Source organism: Lampetra fluviatilis, chromosome 42 (assembly GCF_964198595.1).
Source record: "Lampetra fluviatilis chromosome 42, kcLamFluv1.1, whole genome shotgun sequence".
Taxonomy (NCBI): Eukaryota; Metazoa; Chordata; class Hyperoartia; order Petromyzontiformes; family Petromyzontidae; genus Lampetra; species Lampetra fluviatilis.
Genome location: NC_136316.1, coordinates 3,188,220 through 3,208,045, shown reverse-complemented (window position 1 = coordinate 3,208,045; position 19,826 = coordinate 3,188,220). Strand labels below are relative to the sequence as shown.

Sequence of the window (19,826 nt, the reverse complement as noted above, 5' to 3'; positions counted from 1 at the left end):
CGTTTGTATCGGGACCTTTCGAGTGGTGTCCCCTCATATCTGTCGGGTTTTCTCCGAGCACTCTCGTTTCCTCACAAAAAAGGAATTGGCCAAACATCCAAATGCAGCACCCTCCTGAGAAATGATCTTGAGACTCGGTGAGGCTTCCCCCCGCCAAATTGCAATGTTTGACCAATAACATTGAAAAGTGGCTTCGCGTGGGATAACTTCAGAGTGCCCGGAGAAAACAAATACGCATGAGGGGAGTAACACATGACCAGTACCGTGTCCAATCTCCTAGCCAGTACACAGCTGCCCCATGCCGACATCAAGTCATGGTGGGTCACCCATTTAAGTAATAACCAGGCCACAAATGAACCGGGATGCCTTGCTGATCTCGTCAAGGGGCATAAACCATCATCACGCAAACTCTGGTCATCCTCGCAGCAGCGGCTTTTGGCTGGCCATCGAACAAAAACGGTCACCGCATCGCGCGCTTTCAGATGCGCTTCGGAGGCCGTCTGGAATGCTCTTCGTTCACGTATTAAATCTAGATTGAAAACTAATATCTTTAGAAATTATTTTAGTGTTTTAGTTTGTTGTTCTTCCCCCTGCACCTCCCATTATCACGGTTGGCTAAGTACGGTGGGAAAGAAGTTAAACATACGTTAACCTTCGATTTAAAGCTTTCGTGACTGCAGGGATTCATCTTCTTGGTTCTTTCGGTAAAGTCACCTAGAATGGAAATAATAAAATAATTAAAATTTAACATAATAAAATAATTCTCACGACGTTTCGGCCACAACGCAAGCAGCCGTCCTCAGGTGGAGAGCAGGTCTGTCTGAGGACGGCTGCTTGCGTTGTGGCCGAAACGTCGTGAGAATTATTTTATTATGTTTTATTTTTATTACTTTATTCTTTCCATTCTACGTGACTTTACCGAAAGAACCAAGAAGATACGTTAACCTCACTTAGCTTCCGGAAGGCCACACAGCATCCGGCGCATTCAGGGCGATTCGGCCGTGCACAAGCAGGCCACTCGGTGGCGGCAGCGAATGTGATGAGGCACCCGTTTGGAACTGGCTTGCGAGCAAATGACTTCGAGATAAGAGGGTGACGGCATGGAACAACCCGAGCCCTAAAGGAACTCCAAACAATGACATCGCCGGTGTTGCGTGCCCAGACACCACACGTCCGGGCACGCCGACATTCGTTCGAGCGGCGCGCGTCAAAACATTGCGAGCGCTAAAGTGCACCGGGCCCACCGCAGAGCGTCGTCCGAGATGCACCGCACAGCTACGAGCGATACACAGATCCACGTGGCGTACGCAAAGCAATTGGAACACCACGTTTGAATATATTTGAATCGGACATTTTTTTCCGTCATAATGTCTGACTTGACAAAATCAATGTATGTTCATTATTTATTTTCATATATATATAATCATTACGGTCTTAGCATGTTGTTATTATTACCCTTACATTGCCCCAAATATACATAGACGTGAGCAATGAGCAGTGAACAGTTGAAAGAGCGACGTTTTGAATTGATCGATAACGGCTGACATTTCTTCTATCCAACGAGCCCCGATAGATGTCCTTCTCTGGCTGGTCTCACACTCCCTCGCACTCCGGCCGTGTCTCTAACCAGCCAGCCTTCTCCCTCCACCCAACTCCACGTCACCCACACAGCCAGCGTCATACGTCACTCAGCTAGCTTCAAACAAATAATGGCTTGAACTCTGTATATAGGTTACGTACATGCGGTAGATATTGTTTAACCCGGAAAAACAATATTGGAAGAATAAAGTTTCATAGCGAATCCCGTGACAATTAGTATTATTTCATACTGTAACAAAGCGCTCATAATTTGTCTCTGGTAAAAAGGAAGTTACCAAGCTAGCAGAGCAGTTACCAGGCTGCCACGCTCGCAGACTTCCTGGCGAAACAGAACTTATTTTGTGTCGACTTGCAACCACTTTCATTTATTCCAACTCGAAACCACCATCGACTTGCAGTCCAATGTGAACAAACGCAGGACCACGCTTGAACGGTTCAAACTCGCCCACGCGTTACTACCTTGTAACAATGGCCAAGCGAGTTCACCATTAATAATCAAAAACAGCATTAGCCTTGCAGTTACGAGAAGAAGTCAACCTCTCGGCAAGAGACTGGCATCGCACATCACCCTCGCGACGCAATCAGTTTAACTCGACCGAACTCCCGCCGGCGCCATCGCCGGTTCTTTTCCTCCCATCGCAAATCCCACGCACGCCGCTTCGCCCCGCCGGTCGCACGATGACGACGACCCCGTTTTACCGTCGCGCTCAGAAGTCAATTCCCGCGGTGATGTCGCGCAGCTCGGACGAGTCGGACCGCGCCGACGCGTAGCTCCCGGCCTCCGACGCCTGGCTCAGCAGCGGCACCTTGTCCCGCTTGCGCCGCGACGCCGTGCGCAGGGACGGCACGGCGGGCGAGCAGCCGTCTCCGATGATGCCGCCGCCGCCGCCTCCGTTGGGAGCGGCTCGATCGACGCCGGTGCCGCCGCCAACGCCAACGCCGCCGCACGCGCCGGGCGCGGAGGAGAGCTGCAGGTGCTGGCGGTAAGTCTCGCCGTCGTCCAGGCTCTCGGGCAGCGGGTGCCCGCGGCTCTCGGGCAGGAACATGACGCTGAGCAGGGCGACGACGTCGAGCGCGGCGAGCACCACGTGGTGCAGGAAGGAGCCGCGCTCCGTCAGCAGCTCCTCCAGCGGCGCCGACACGCGGCCCAGCGACGCGCAGCCCGCCGCCAGGCCCAGGCCCGCGCCGCTGGAGCGTGCGCCCATCGGCAGACACACCACGCACACGCACAAACACGCACACACACACCCGCGCACACACGCAGGCACAGACACGCACACACACACGCACACACGCACAAACACGCACACACCCACGCACACACGCACGCACACACGCACGCACACGCACACACGCACGCGCACACACGCACACACGCACACACCCAGGCACACACGCACACACGCACGCACCCACGCACACACGCACACACCCACGCACACACGCACACGTACATACAAATGAACACATGAACAAATTCACGCACATACGCACGCACGCGAATTTGAAAACTGTACTGCAAATTACTTAATTGTAATAGACATAACAATCATGCTACTATGAAACTTGGCGAGATACTCCTAAAAAGAGTGTCATGAGTTTCACTGAGGTTTAAACAAGTGTAATAATTTACACCATTGGAACCTCGTTTGCATAGACCACAATATCTGGTCCAACACCATGTGAGACTAGGCTCTAAGGAAAGCTGTCTCGGGTGTGGACCAATCAACTTCAAGGACAGTGCATACATTATCAGAGTTATGTTTTTTTGTTTGCATTATGACTGCAGGTATTGTGGTCTATGCAAACATGACTCCTCGTAAAAAAAGGTGTCAGTTTTGTTGCCAGATAGAAGGGTAAAAAAACCAATTATCAAGTGTAGTAATAATAATACTTCACACACACATACATATATATTGACATGCACAGATACACAGACACACACACGGATAAATGTACACAAACATACCGACACACAAGCAAGGACATTTAATTAAATGTATTTACCTAGGAGAGTAAAGCGGAGTCTCATGATGGCTCCTTCATAGGAGGGTGCCGCTGCTTTTGGATGCATGGCCATGTTCACAAACGGGTCTGAATTGAGCTGAACTAGAATTTGGATGGGAAAACCAGGTGTCGTCGGCTGGGTCTGCGAGGTGGCAGTGTAGCAACAGACTCTTGAATCCGTTACCTCCTTGTGTGCAAGGGTTTCTTCCAACATACCAAACGCTCGTGAATGGAATTGGCTCAACATCCGAGGAGCCGCACAATTCAGGCCACGCTTTGCAAGCACGTTTACAATGTAAAGATTTTGGTTGTAAGCAAACTCTAAATTCCCGGTCGCTCTGAGGAGGTCAGTGCGCTTGCCTCCTGGCTTCAGAGACCTGATGAGTTCGGCCACATTCGGGGTGACATCGTCAAAATGTAGATCTGGTGGAGAACCACGTATGCCTGGTGAAGCATTTTATCTCAGTGATGCCAATTGCAAAAGTCACAGACTGAGTGGCCCCCAACCCTACTTGCTTGGCTTAAATGCCCTTCTTCCAAATTCCAAATTTCACCGTTCATATTATCAGCAAGGAGTCGCAGTGGAAGAACTTGGCGAGAGTGGCGAAACGGCGTTTAATTTTTTCCGCCACTATTCTCCCCCTCGGCTCCGCGCTCCCCAGCGTGACGGCTACGCCCGGCGGTGGCGGTGGCGGCGAGAGGCGCTCACGTACCGGACCACCGTGGGCGTCACCTCGGCCGCCACGAACACGCCGAGCCCGCCGGCAGCGTGTGACACCACCAGGCCCAGCAGCGTGAGCGCCAGCACCAGCTCCGGCACCAAGTCTGCGGGGAGCAACAGGGCCGGCGGTGGCGGCCGAGAACACGCGCGTCACACACGTGTGCACACACACACACAGAGACAAAGATTCCCCAGGTAGCCTTAACAGACTGTTGGAGGCAAGTGCTGTTTGCGAGCACCGATGAAGGCCCGGTAGGTGGCCAGCACAAATTCACGGCCGCCTTTGTCTCCCCAGTGGCGATGTTTACACATCACACTTGGTCCTCATTTGAGGCCGAGTCGACCTAGGGGAGGCCCTGGACCGGTTCAGATAATCGTCGCTGGTGTTGGCCATGAGCGGGAATCGAACCAGGGTCGCCAGGTTCATAGCGCAGCGAGTTAACTACTGCACCACCGTTCCCCACATATACACACAATACACACAAACATACAGGCATATACACAGACATAAATACATAAACATAAGTATATATACATACGTAAAATTGGGGAAAATTACAACAAATATATCACTTGTTAATGATGTTAACCATGGCCGGGAATCAAACATTTGCTATTTGCTATCGTAGTTCGGTGTGTGCGAACTGCACGGCACGTACACAGATACACACACGAGTAACATCAACAGGATTGGAGCAACTCAAGAGGGCATTCTGGGTCAACTGCACGTTTGTCACAAACACGTTCATCGTGGCAGCGCTTGCTTGAGCCAGGCTCTTTGTCAACACGCGAGTTTACACACGTACGTACGTGTGTGTGTTTACACACGTACGTACACGCGTTTACACACGTGCGCAAAAGCACACCCGTGAGTAAGCAGGTGACGGAGAGCGTGTGTTTGAACAGCAAATAGGTTCGCGACCCACATGTGCTGCCACGCATATGTGGGCTTTATCCGGCTAGAAATATACACGTACAGCCCCCTTTTTTTTTTACAAATCCACCGTTGGTCGAGGGCCTCACCCGCCCCCCGCGCCTGTGCCGCTCACTGGCGGGGGGGGACCAAAATTCACCCCGGCGGTGAGCGTGTGGATCGTAGCAGGCGCACACTCACACTGCGTGAGCGCCAGCAGCAGCAGGCTGGCCAGTCCCATGAGGATGACGCAGGCGAGCAGAGTGCCGCGCCGGCCCATGCGCTCGGCCGCCACGCACGTGAGGAGGCAGCCGACCGCGGCGGCGCCCGCCATCATGTAGTAGCGCGCGTAGAAGCTGTGGCCCGAGTCGCGCAGGTACTGCATGAAGCACAGGTGCAGCCCGCTGCCGATGAAGCTGCCGGGTCACGTGCAGAGTCGTGTTGGAGGGGGGAGAGGGGACAATCGGTGATTCGGCAGCCGGGTTTCTGAGCTTTTGTTAATTTATTGAAACGGTTTGCAGTGTTATAAATATAGGAGGTTGTAACAACACGCGTGCGTTGCATGTACAGACCACCAGCTCAAAAGAACTGAACGGGTGGCAATTTTGTCATTTAAATCTGTGCTTCTCAAGCTCTTTGATTTCACGGCACACTCGCGAGCTTGCTCGACCTTACGCTGCGCACCGAACCAAAGAATCACCGTGGGCCTGGGTGAGCGAGTGGGGACAAATTATAGCGACTGTTTGCCAAACTGCGCAAAGGGGCGGCCGGGTGTGGTGCTGGCCAACCACCCCCCGCGTGGTACGTGCCGCTAACAGCACTTGCCCCAACAGTCTGTTAAAGTTATACGGGGTATATTTGCCGTTGTTTACGTGGGTGAGCGTCTCGGTCACATGTCTCACGTGATAAAGCAGAGGATGAGCAGGTTCTTCCATATGTTGCGTGTGCTGAACAGCTCCAAGACGTTGTGCTTACGCGGTTTAGAAGCAAACTCCAGGGCGCACTCAATTTCTGTAAGACAGACAAAACACATCACACTTTTGTTCTTACGCTTGTTTGCCCAGGAGTGCCGCACTGAGTCTCAAGACTTTTTGAGGCTCCCGCCAAAGTTTTCGCAGCATGGGGCAATGTCTAACACTTAATTCTAGATTTGAAGCTTTCGTGACTGCAAGGATTCATACTCTTTAGTTTTTTCGGTAAAGTCACGTAGGTAAAAAATACGATAGTAAGAATTCGATACGTTCCATTCATTGGCTACCACATTCTGATAAGCTCCCCCCCTCTCCTCCCCCTTAACTTGTATTTAAGAACTTGCATCTTGGAATCCCTGCCTCACTTGATACAGCAAATCTGGCTGTGACGGTCCCACCTGATGACGGAGACTTGTGTTGCCTCCAAAACGTCGTGATTTTTTATTATTTTATTTTTATTAATTTTAATTTAATTTTTTACCTACGGGACTTTACCGAAAAAACTAGGAGTATAATGTCTAACGCCATGCCATGTGTTTTTCCTTAACGCCCCGCCCCCTCTGACTCACCCTGGAAAGCATCATTGCGCCGGGCCACATCCTCGTCCTCGGTAGCGCCGTTACGCTCGGCAATTGTCTCCATGGCAGCGCGAGCCTCCGCCACCTGGCGCGTGGCGAGGAGCCAGCGCGCGGACTCACCGAGCACGCTGCAGACACGCGCCACGCACGCACACACACATGGCAGCCTCCATATAAACACACGCACGTACACACGGCAGCCTCCATCTAAACCCCGGCAGCCTCCATCGAAACACACACGCACACGGGAGCTTCTGTCTAAACCCACACACGCATAGGCAGCCTCCACTTAAACCCTGGCAAGCCTTCATATAAACGCACTCCAACAGCCTGAGTTATTAGAGCATATTTTTCATTTAGATGTACGCAAGCATGTTGAACTTATTTTGCACTGTACGTAAGCAACCGTGCTAATCAGAGATGCGAGGTAAGGACAGCGTTAAAGAGCCTTTGGCCCATAGTTTTTGTCATGGCTCTGGCTAAGCCGAGCCACCACTCATGCATCTTTGGAAGCAATTGAGAGGCTCAAGCCGAAGTTAAGCATTGTTAGATGCCACGCCAGTGCCAAACCACACGGCAGAATACGGCATTTCATGTTAGGTGCGCAACTCTATCGGAATTCGCCTTGAATCCTAAACTCCAGCGTTCATCCACGCACGTGCAACATGCACGCACAACATGCACGCACCACGCCAGGCTGACGGAGAGCACGAGTGGTGTGGCCAGCACGGGTTGCAGCACGGCCCAGTCACGGCACAGCAGCGCCAGCCCCGGCAGCACCATCTCTCCGCCCACCAGGAACACCATGGCCATCATGCAGCGCATGAGCCGGCGCGGGGGGTCGCACATCTCGATCACTGCGGCACACACACGCGGCACGATCTGTTAAGAGCAAGCGGCACAAGAGGTACAATATCTGCCACCCTAGGGCCTAGATGGGACACATCGGGGTGTTTGGTTTTAATGAGAGCTCGCAACTAAACTTTGCAAACTGCACAAATAAAAAATACATGTTTTTTTAAACCTCACCATCTTTCTCACAGATGCTAAAATATAAATATATAAATGATCAGTTTTCGCCTTCTTGGTTCTTTCGGTAAAGTCACGTAGAAGGGAAATAATAAAATAATAGAAATAAAACATAATAAAATACAATTCTCACGACGTTTCGGCCACAACGCAAGCAGCCGTCCTCAGGTGAAGAACAGGTCTGTCGGAAAGACAGCGTCCGAATGACGGAAAGACAGCTTCCAAGATCTGACGAGGTCGGGTGCATTCCCGATTGATTTCGTCACGAGTTAACACGTACCGTATTGCTTATATCCTTACTATGGGCCCCAACACGAATTCTTACCATGTCGTCACAGGGCACGACACTACCTAGACATGATTGCTCTCTTAGGTTTAATCAAATCCTCATTCGCGCCGGTACCGCATTGCCCACGGTGAGCTATCTCTCAACCAGGCTTGGGAAATCAAGCCTGTCCCTTTCCAGCGGATCAAGTGACACACGTACACACGTGACTCGACACCGCACCTTATCCCAAAGGCTCCAATTACGCCGGGAAATTATCGCCTTTTCGCTGTTCATTATTACCATAAAGTGCTTTCCTTCAGCTGCTTCAAACAGGGCTTACAATCTGTGATTTCAAGACAGATCTTGTTAAATGCTGCCTGCAGGCAATGTGTGCATTTTTAAGTTATCCAATCATTCCCTTCAAAGCCCCCGAACACCCATGCAGCATTGCGCTATCAATTTTTTAGCACCATTTCAGGCTATCATCTTTATTTGATGCAATGATATACTGTATACCAGGGGTGGAACAATGCATCGATTGAGCACCTGATGGCGATTATCAAGCTCATCTTACGTGCATGAATAAGGTGCACAGGAATCAAACGGTCTTGCTATTTGCATATGCATGCCTGTCAACCCATACAGTTCACCCGTATTCTTGTACAGGGAAATTGAGTTTTCAGGTCCATACGGCGTTCAGCCGTTTCAATCAAGGCAAAACTAATTTCTTTGTCTATTTGTTTGTGTTTCTCCCTTGTGATTGGACTTTGTAGGATGGATGTTGAGATTTTCCAGGGAACGGGGTGACCAATAAGATCTGAATTGGTCTGTAATAAGGGAGGCACTGATAAGGGGTTCACAGCTATGTATATGTTATTATGCACCAGTGTAGCGGTGGCGCAGTCGTTAGCTTTGCTTTGAACTCGGCGACCCGGATTCGATACCTGGGAAATATCTGAAATGCTCCTGGGCAGCACCCCCCCCCCACTGCCACTTCACCAACGTAGTGAAGTATGGTCAAAATATCCCCATGACTAACACGGCATTGGGCGGCTTTCGACCGCCACTTAACGAACAAAGGGTAGTAAATTACTGTAATTATGTCGAATGTAATGACTGCAAATAACCACTGCAGCTACAGCAGGCACAACAATTCACTGCATTCTGACAAAAAAAAACCATTATTGATTCTGAAATCGAATCATGACCTTGATTGAGACAATTAATCCATTCGCTGGGAGTTAGGGGAGATGGGGAGGGAATAATGAATCGTTATACGCCCACTGTATGGACGTGATAATGAATGTGTAACAATTAATTTGGCAACACACTTATCGCTTTTACGCATTTCATCGCTCCATTATTGCGTCGTGGTTTTTGAAGCCGTGGTCTGTGCCCACGAAACATCAAATACAACGATCAGATTTTACACTCGGAGTTTAACTATTTCCCTTGCGGACTAGCGTACCCGCTGCAGCAAAAACATGGCGTATAAATGCAACCACTCCACCACAAAGAAAGACCGGTCCTGTCACACCACCAAACAATGGAACAACCCAACCTGGCAATGTCTCATTCTGTCTCATCGCGGAATCGTCAATTTCCATTCCATTACATTGGTCAACACACTTTTTCTGGCATAAGGTATTCCAACGGTTTTAAGGTAATTTTTGGGTGCTGATTCCAAATCTGGCATCAGTTTTTGTCTATCACATCAGGTTTTTTGAGATATCAAATATTGCATTTTCAATAAAAATTGCAGAACAAAAATATTAAATAAATGTGGATATCTACATAAAATGACATTATAAACACACTATCCTAAAAATACAGCACCATATTTTAACACTAAAGCAGTCACTGACTCGCAACAACTTGCAATCATAAGTGACAGAGTTAATTTCGGGTAAAATCAATGAAAATGGGGTATGCCGATAGCATAAAATGAGATGTGATAGAGCAAATCTGAGATCAGATTTAGAATCAGCACCCTGAAATTAGTCTAAAACGGCTGCAAAAGTCCAGGCCAGAATTTTTTTTTTTGTTGACCAGTGTCATTAATCACGCTGTCATCCGAATCGCAAAAAGAGCGCTATCAAAGCGTGCCGAGTATTTTTTTTCGTCTGTGGCAAAAAAAGCACTAATTATCAATTTGAATGCAAAAGAAAAACACGCACGAAAAAAATATCGCAACGGTAAGCCGTCGGCTACGGAGACAAAGGGAAATTGTGCATAATTTCCAACGCGGTGAAGCCAATTATGCGAACTAAAGAGTTTCTATTGCCTATCAAGGAAATGTTAAATGCCCGTGGGGAGCGTTGCGACGCTCAACGCGTTAGGCTGTACTCGTGAACAAGTCGGGACTGCGAGGAAGTACTAGCACGGTTATAATGAGCACCTGCGTTTCTTCCACATGGCCACTTGTGACGCCCTGCAGTGAGCGGTGGCTGTGTTAACCGGGCTGATGTTAACTGCCGTTAACTCTCGATAATCCGGGGTGACGGGAGGGTGTGGGGGAGGGAGGTAAGAATGGTAATGGAGACAAAACAAAACCAAGAATAATGAAAATTATAGTACCATTTGAACCTCCTTTGACAGTAGCAAAATCTGATAATTGTTTTTTTACCCTTTTATCTGGCAACAAAACTGACACTTTTTTTTACAAGGAGTCATGTTTGCATTGACCACAATACCTGCAGTCGGAATTCAAACAAAAAACACAACTCTGATAATGTATGCACTGTCCTTGAAATTGATTGGTCCACACCCGAGACAGCTTTCCTTAGAGCCTAAAAAAAAAGGTGGCAGTTTTGTTGCCAGATAAAAGGGTAAAAAAACAATTATCAAAATTATAGTAATTATGGTGTAAAAATGTATCACTCGTCTATGCAAAAACAGGGGATGATGCCGCAGAATGCGTCAGCTGTTTTCATAGCGTCTTCATCGGTTTACTTTCCGATTTGTCTGCCTTCACGCGGGCACTTAAGTCACTGACCGCAACGAGTCAGGAACAGCTATTAATAGAACTAGAGTTCGTGTAAAACGAATATGAGCACAGTAAATCTCCAACCCGGATAATCCACCCACGGATATTCAAGAGTTAACCGTTTGCCTCTGAAATTAAATACTCCCCCGGCAGCCTGCTATCCCCCAAAACCCCCCTCATGCTTACAAAAAAACAACAACTCCTTTCTATTTCATCCACAATATAATCGTGTGCACGTCTTGAACTTTCTGTGTATTGAGGTGCGATTGCATTTCGGCGCTGTAGACATTCTTCATTTCCTTTTTCTGCAATGTTATCCCAATCGTCCTATCATTTGTGGCCGGGTTGCTTCTGAAAAATAAGTGAATACCTCAGTGGGCTTTGCTTGGTAGGATGGGGATGGTTTCGTTCGAATTTGTACGCGTTTAGAAGATTTGTTTACCTTTCTTGTACTTTGCACTGCCGTCGTGTTTTTGTGCTGTTTGTTGTTGTCATGTTCTTACCCGCCCCGACTGGACATCTGTAAAAGAGCTTTATAGCTTATCGGATTCCTCCAGTATAAATACATATTCTGTTTCTATTTCGATTTAAAGGGATTCATCTTCTTGGTTCTTTCGGTAAAGTCACGTAGAAGGGAAATAATCAAATAATAAAAATAAAACATAATAAAATAATTCTCACGACGTTTCTACCACAACGCAAGCAGCCGTCCTCAGGTGACGAACAGGTCTGTCGGAAAGACAGCGTCTGAATGCATTCAGACGCTGTCTTTCCGAAACGTCGTGAGAATTATTTTATTATGTTTTATTTTTATTATTTCCCTTCTACGTGACTTTACCGAAAGAACCAAGAAGATATTCTGTTTCTGTTCCGCTGCCTTTGTTAAATGACGTTGCCGATCGTTTGTCAGCGCACGGACGCGATCGAGCGGGCGGGTTTGATGAGATCGTTGGACGAAGACGAGGAAAGTGAAAATTGCCCACGGCAGGTGGGTGATTGATTAGTCTTCGCTAGGTGTGTGGGAAAGTGCTGCCCCCTACTGTGTGGAACAAGGGTCGCTTGAAAGGCTCTCAATAATTAGCTCTGCGATATCCGCTTCTGTGGCATGTTCTATAACACGAAGGGTCGGTCGCACGACAGCGAGACAGCACACTTGGGATATAAACCGGGGGGAGGCAGTGGGGGGCAAAAGATCAAAAGAAACACTGCGATGCACAGCCTCAGTTCCCATTCTCCAAACCAACTGCCCGTTTGCACGCGACGGCGCTCACGGATGAGGTAGAGGGAGAGGAAGACGCCAGGGAGGAAGAGGCCTTGCCCCAGCCGCAGCACGGTGAACATGACGGGTCCGCTGGAGAGGCCCATCGCGAATCCCACCAGCGACGTCAGCACCAGCGAGATGAGCAGCACGCAGCGGCGGCCCAGCCTGAAGCCCACGCGACGAGCGTCAGTCAAGGGTGTGCTTGGGCAGGGATACATTTCTCACCGAACATTATCCACATTCCTGGCATGCACGTAGATATGTTGAACTTCTTTCGCGCCGTACGTAGTCAACCGTGCTAATCCCAGGGGGAGGGAATCGGAGGTGCCGGGGAAGGAGACTGGAGCGTGGGGCGCGAGACTAGTGCTAGCCACAGCCATCGCAGAATGTATACTGGTTGTGGTGTGCCGGTTAAGTAAATGTTTTGCACATCACCCGACCAGGACCTCAGGTTAGCACGTTTGGCTACGTACGATGCGAAAGAAGTTCACCATATATACATATACTAAAGTAAATGGTACAAACTGTACAAAAGCAGTGGGAAAAGAGAAACCAATACAAACCAGATGGTAAATATTGAGATAAAATGTTTTATTTAGTCTTGAAAGGAATCATGATTCCAAATGGTGACAATGAATCAAATCACTGTGTGCGTGGAAACGGCGGTCAGCAGTGAATCTTTACATTCCCATTGCCAAACGGTGTCCAACCAAGTTTATTTCATTAAACCTAGGAGCAGAGAAAGGATGAGAAATTCTTGCAATGTTAAGTCAATTCACCTCACCCCAGATTCCAGAGGGCTCCTTCTCAATGAGTCCCCCCCATTGTGCCCCCGTTGCTTGGCTGTTTTCGAAGTGCGTTAATTTATTTTGCCCCGTTAAAGCAGGCAAAGGGAGTTATGGCTCTTTAAGTCCGCTACAGCGTTACGTCACTCTAATCCCTCGGCCGAACGCACACGCGTGAATTGCACAGTCACACCCTAATCCCAGTTAGCTCGTTATGGTCCACTTCTTGAAGGGGTGGAATTTTACACGGGAAGCTATAAAAACACTCAACCGCTTCAACGGGACAACGGCCTGCTTGGTGTGTTTGCCAGGATGTACATGTGTACTCGTACAGCACTTCTTGTCAATCCACTCGTGAGATGAGGGCCTCTCAAAACCACGTGGGGTCGCGAGGGTTATATTACCATACTTCACCATGCTGGTCAGTTCAGGCTGGTAACGGCAGGGAGCATAGAAAGTAGAGTACAAAATAGACTTGTATGTTTCGATTTAAAGCTTTCGTGACTGCAGGGATTCATCTTCTTGGTTCTTTTGGTAAAGTCACGTAGAAGGGAAATAATAAAATAATAAAAATAAAACATTAAATAATTCTCACGACGTTTCGGCCACAACGCAAGCAGCCTTCCTCAGGTGAAGAACAGGTCTGTCGGAAAGAGACAGACCTGTTCTTTACCTGAGGACGGCTGCTTGCGTTGTGGCCGAAACGTCGTGAGAATTATTTTATTATGTTTTATTTTTATTATTTTATTATTTCCCTTCTACGTGACTTTACCGAAAGAACCAAGAAGACTTGTATGTATTGGCCTCCGCTGGCCGCCACGTAGCCCGACAAGATCACGACAACCTGGCGTGTATGGTGGTCACCCAATCCTCCACCATCAGCAAAAGTAAATCCACTACTGAATGAAGGCCTCTACAATCTGCCGCCATTTTCTTAGGAAGCCACTGGAGCTATACATTTTTAAATCTCGATTGAAAACTAATTTCTTTAGAACTGCTTTTTGTGTTTAGTTGGTTGTCCTCCCCCCCGCACCTCTGATTAACACGGTTGGCTCCGTACAGTGCAAAAGAAGAAGCTCAACATACATACATATACACAATCCATTGGTTGAACTGCTTCAGTGCAATGGTATACGCCAAAACATTCAATGAAAACTAACCCTACGGAAGTACATTTTAAATTGCAACATTGAGAAAATAACCCACTTCAACCGAGTATTATACAATTGATTGCTTCAGTCAATTCGGCTCCACTAAACCATAGCGTTTTCTTTGATGTAAGAAGAGGTCTTCCGAGCAGATGGGATGGTGGGATCACAGCCTCCTTTGAGGATTGCCTGCTCTTTGACGGGAGAGCCATCAAAACGGTAGCCGGGGGCTAACACACATGTCGCCCGTGACCAAATCAGCCGGAAAAGCACCCGACTTCGTCCGATGAGCCTGGCTACTGCTTGTATGGCCAGCCACCAACAATAGGTTGCTTCTATACACGATGGGAATATGTATGTGGTGGGCAAGCCGACGGCAGTGTCCATTATTTGGATACCAGAGCCAAGTCAAGACTGTTTTGCAAATTTGCAAATTGCATTTTGCTCCGATGGATTGACTGTTGGAAATATGCTAAATGCCCAGTCACCCCTCAGCCCTCATATTGACAATTAAATACTTCTCTAGACAAACGCATGTTCGAATGCATCATATAACCCATCTTGTACGGATGATTAGACCGAATTTGTTTTTAACTTAAAAATGTAGTTTTTTTCGTAGCCAATGCCATGGACCCATATATTTGTGTAGGGTTGGGCTCCGTAGTCGTTTTATGTCCAAATTCTTCAACCCTCTACCATTAACGCTCCACCACCTGTCAAGATTGTCATGTTAACAAAGACATTATTTATACGTGCCAAAGTATTGATCGACTTCTGACCAATAAATTCCCTCGACTGAATTTAACATCAACGTACGACGTTTCGCTGCAACTGCTTTGAGCTTCATCAGGTGCTTCGACCAGAAACTTGTTGTTGTTCACATCACCACCACCACTCGCCTGTCAGACAGCGCTCCCATGGCCACACAGCCGACGACATAGCCGACCATAAACGCGAGGCGTTCAGCCGGCACGAGCCACCACTTCTTGCACACCAGGTCCCACTGCAACGAGAATAACAAGACGGGGGGGAAGAGGAGGGTTGACAGCGGGAAGAGAGCAATATTTACGGCCGTAAATGCTGCACAGCAAAGGATAATTTAATCCTCGCACTACAAGACATCATCCCGGCATAATCCGTTGATGCCACCAAACCTCGCCGACGCTTTCTCACCTCCGCCAGATCCCGTAGCAGCTGCACATTAGGCGAGTGACCCTTCAAGACTTGCCCTAACAATACCACACCATTTGGTCTTAGCTCTTCCCTTTCGCCACTGGATATAAAGTGATCACTCCAATACTGTACCTGTCTCCGTAATGAGTCCTCCCTGCAAACACTGCACACGTCCTCACCCAACACAACCATTTTTCCCCCAAAAAATGCATGCATGCATACAGCGCACCTAAACCGCTTAGCCATATGGAATTCTATGCCCTAAGCCAGCTATAGCTTAGGCAAGCCTAAGGCACACTTAACAACTGATACTGTATTGCAGCTTTTGCGCCCAATCCCATCAGACTTTGGCAGCTAAGCAGAGTTGAGCCTCCATAGCGCATGCATGTGTGATCACCATGCACAACAGGTTGTTATAGGCTGTGAGGATACGTTGAGCTGAGGGCAATGCAGCCAAATAGATTGTTGTATTGTACTTCTACATTGCACTCCCTGCCTTTACCAACCCACTCACCGGTGCGATGAGGTCAAAAAAACCCCGGTGACCTGCATGGCATGGGAGGCCCTCATCCATCGGTAGATTGTCAAAAAAAAGCTTTATAAGTAGAGAAAGCCAAGCAGCCTGGGAGGTAAACAATATATTTTTACGAAGACCTGATTATTTATTACATTGCCACGTAACAGCGCACGATGAGATTGCTATACAATATATCTTTACGCGCACAACAGGACCCTGTCTTGAAGGTGGGGTGCTCTTATCAACTACGTCTGGTGACCAGGCAGGATTTGTTGAATGAGCCCGACTATGCTGATGAGACACATGAGATCAAAACTAAACCAACATTTGATTACAAATGCTGCTGGATAACCCAAGGCCAGAAGGCGACTGTGACTCAGCTGTTGAAACAATATTTATTTATGTTTAAGTGTTACATTTATTTGACTCATAATCCTCCACAACGTTTCATGAGTTTTGATACAATCTTGGGCTTATGTTCCGTCGAAATGCAACCTCATCTCTAGACAATGTACAGAGTAGGGAGGTAAACACTCGGGGCAGATGTGACGAAAAGTAATGATGATGATGCAGCCTGTGAAGAGATAATGCAATGACGCCTTGCCACATCGTAGCTGGATGAAAATTAATTTCGATGGCGACGATAGTGACAAAGTGAGCAGTGAAAATGTTTTCACTTGAGATAATTGAAGGTCAGTAGCCTAATTAGGTCAGTGCTGGCGTGTTAACTTAAAATAAATTTCAGCTCAATGTTACAGTAATAAGGTTATTTGTCAAGTGGCAGTTTCACTGCATTTTGTCAATCCTCTTATCAATTGGATGAAGATCTCACCACTCTGTGCCGGTCGTTGAGGCTGGTCGACCGTACATATTCCAACTGCTGGGTCAATTTGGGCTGGCGATGGGGCCACGGTGGCGAGATGTTAACTACATCGCCTGGTATACAGCAGGTAGTGAGACCTTCATCCAATTATCAATTGGATGAAGATCTCACTACTCTGTGTCGGTCGTTGAGGCTGGTCGACCGTACATATTCCAACTGCTGGGTCAATTTGGGCTGGCGATGGGGCCACGGTGGCGAGATGTTAACTACATCGCCTGGTATACAGCAGGTAGTGAGACCTTCATCCAATTATCAATTGGATGAAGATCTCACCACTCTGTGTCGGTCGTTAAGGGCTGGTCGACCGTACATATTCCAACTGCTGGGTCAATTTGGGCTGGCGATGGCGCCACGGTGGCGAGATGTTAACTACATCGCCTGGTATACAGCAGGTCGTGGGTTCAATCCGAAACCTGACATCTGTACGTCTGGAGTTTGCATGTTCTCCCTGTACTCGTGTGGATATTTCTCCGGGCCCTCCAATTTTTTTTTCTCTCCACATTTAGAATCAACATCATGCGTTTATGAGTATTTGGCTGCTATAAATGTCAGCATGATGACAAGCCACTTCGTTCAGCAATCAGTTTTGATGGCCAGGTCACTTTTGCTCCATATACAGCTTAGTGGGTCTGAGCTAGTCAAATTAAAATATAAATATAAACTCAGGTCACCGGTTTCACGGAGCAGTGAGCTTAACCACCAATCTACACTAACAGCGAACCTCCCTTTACCCCACTCACCATGCCAATTGTCCCCCGCACCCCGCACTCATCGTAACACACAAAACCCGCAGGGGTCACAAACTCATGGTGACCAAGCGGGGAGAGGGGGGCAGAGGAGTTGCGTGAAGGTGAAACCACACACATGCTCACGACAATGTAGATCGTGAAAAATGCATCACCCCCCCCCCGCCCCAGTCGAGTTACGATCAATGACAATTGACACCCCACTCGAGTCTCTTCACATCGTTAGCCGCACTGCAGAGAGATTGTTCCACGCACAAGTTCACTCCCTTCACTTCGGCCCCGAATTGGCCTGCAGATTTGCTGGTAGGGGGGTTATTAAATGGGAACAAGTGCTCCAGTGAGCCAGAATCAAGTCCGGACAATCATCCCAATGTGTGGGGGGGGGGGGTGTTCTTCCTCCAGGAGCTTCAATCATTGATTCCTCCCTCCACCCATAGATGGAATGGATGAGACAGTTTTATGTAATTATATCCATACCGCTATTGTGTTCAAGCACGACACAGCAGGTCAAAACTACCGGACACATTTCCTTTTGCAAAGTCTACATTTTGGCGTTGGCAAGTTTTCGCCCACCTTTTGATACACACATATTTTCCTTCCGCTTTTCTACAGCGTACGTCGATAACAGTAACAAAACATTTTAAAAAAATCCATTCATAATTGGACCATCTGCCACAGACAAGACTGAGCGAATGCATGTGAACACTTCCAACCTTAGTTGGAAAGCGTGCCCAGCCGCACAGACAAATGGCACCACCACCACCACCACCCATCCTCGCCCACCAACGGTGCCAACCTCAGCCGGCCCTCACCCCCATGGGCATCGGTCCGTGAGCAACAATCACGATCTCAGCACCAGTTGACCCCCCCCCCCCCCATGCACTTGCCTGGGTCACGATGGTTGTCCGTAGCCCCGGCTGGCTGGGGCTCACCCTGTACACCCACGCCGTGCACTCTTCCCCCGTGCCCACCTCGGTCCTGTTGACCCCAGCAGCCCCACCGACCGCACCGTAGCGAACACGCGCGCAGTGCGGACCACCACCACCGCCACCACCACCACCGTTCATCTGCTGCTGCTGCTGCTGCAGGTACTGCTGCTGCTGCTGCTGCAGGTACTGCTGACCACTACGGGCTTCCCGACGCATGAGCCAGAGCCACACTTGCGCGTCCGAAGCGTTCGCCGGCAAGGCCGTGGGGTCCGGCCGGCATCGGTAGCTGTCCAGCGGCGCGCTGTTGAAGGCGTCTGCGCAAAGCACGCAGCCCACGAAGATGTACGGCAACCAGGTGAGCACAGAGTGCAGCTTTTGGTGGCGTCCGAAGCCCCCGGCGGCTGGCATCAGGGCGCAGTCGAAGGACGAGGAGGAGGCCCCCCCCTCCGACACGGCCGCTAAGCCGGCGGCGTTGTCGGAGCTGTGCGTGGCCGGAAAGCGGCCGAGCGATGTGGTCTCGCGTCTCGGGCTGAGGCTCGGGGTGTCCGGCGTGCTGGCCATTGTGTGTCAGCTGATGGCGGGGATGATGATGATGGGGGTGGTGGTGATGATGGTGGTGGTGGTGGTTGTGTTGGTACCGATGCTGCTGACGGCTGACAGCGGCGGTAGTGGTGGTGGTGCTTGACAATTCCCTGCAGATGGCTGTGCACGTGGGGGGGGGGGGTGCTGAGGTTGCAGACTCCTCCTGCTGTTTGACAAACCCCCTCGGCCGCTGCTCAGTGGGTTCCGTTGGAAGTGATGACGGCGATGCTGCGAATCGTCAAACCCTTTGCTGCTCCTGCTGCTGCTCCTGCTGCTGCTCCTACTGCTCCTACTGTTGCTCCTACTGTTGCTCCTCCTGCTGCTCCTGCTGCTGCTACTACTGCTACTGCTCCTGCTGCTGCTGCTACTGCTCCTGTTGCTGCTCCTGCTGCTGCTGCTCCTGCTGCTGCTGCTCCTACTGCTGCTGCTCCTGTTGCTCCTGCTGCTGCTCCTGCTGCTGCTCCTACTGCTGCTGCTCCTGTTGCTCCTGCTGCTGCTCCTGCTGCTGCTGCTGCTCCTACTGCTGCTGCTACTGCTGCTCCTACTGCTGCTGCTACTGCTGCTCCTGCTGCTGCTCCTGCTACTGCTGCTCCTGCTGCTACTGCTGCTGCTGTAAGCACCGCATGTGACTTAATCGATACTTATGGTTCAGATATTTCTGGGATGGGGGGGGGTGTTCCTTCCCTGTCGCCCTCAATGATGCCACTTGCTGCTGCTGCTGCTGCCGCTG

General features: G+C 49.3%; 1 protein-coding gene across 1 annotated transcript; it reads right to left on the bottom strand.

Moving 5' to 3' along the window:
• Nucleotides 1-1,412: 1,412 nt before the first annotated feature.
• LOC144946650 (putative solute carrier family 22 member 31) lies at nt 1,413-19,385 on the bottom strand. Its single transcript, XM_078875711.1, has 9 exons — nt 18,473-19,385; nt 15,166-15,269; nt 12,344-12,498; nt 7,478-7,646; nt 6,781-6,917; nt 6,143-6,251; nt 5,442-5,656; nt 4,320-4,431; nt 1,413-2,787 (listed from the first exon to the last, which is right to left on the bottom strand). The coding sequence occupies exons 1-9, from the start codon at nt 19,073-19,075 to the stop codon at nt 2,307-2,309; spliced, it is 2,085 nt and encodes a 694-aa protein (XP_078731837.1). The 5' UTR covers nt 19,076-19,385; the 3' UTR covers nt 1,413-2,306.
• Between the last annotated feature and the right edge of the window lie 441 nt (nt 19,386-19,826).

What these genes read in the sequence shown, in the direction of transcription:
- LOC144946650 (XM_078875711.1), bottom strand. Translation starts at nt 19,075, where the DNA reads ATGGCCAGCACGCCGGACACCCCGAGCCTCAGCCCGAGACGCGAGACC. An exon ending in GCTGCTGGCGCTCACGCAGT is followed by an intron (nt 4,432 to 5,441) that starts GTGAGTGTGCGC and finishes TGCTCCCCGCAG; the next exon opens with ACTTGGTGCCGGAGCTGGTG. An exon ending in GTGACGCCCACGGTGGTCCG is followed by an intron (nt 2,788 to 4,319) that starts GTACGTGAGCGC and finishes CGCACGCTCCAG; the next exon opens with CGGCGCGGGCCTGGGCCTGG.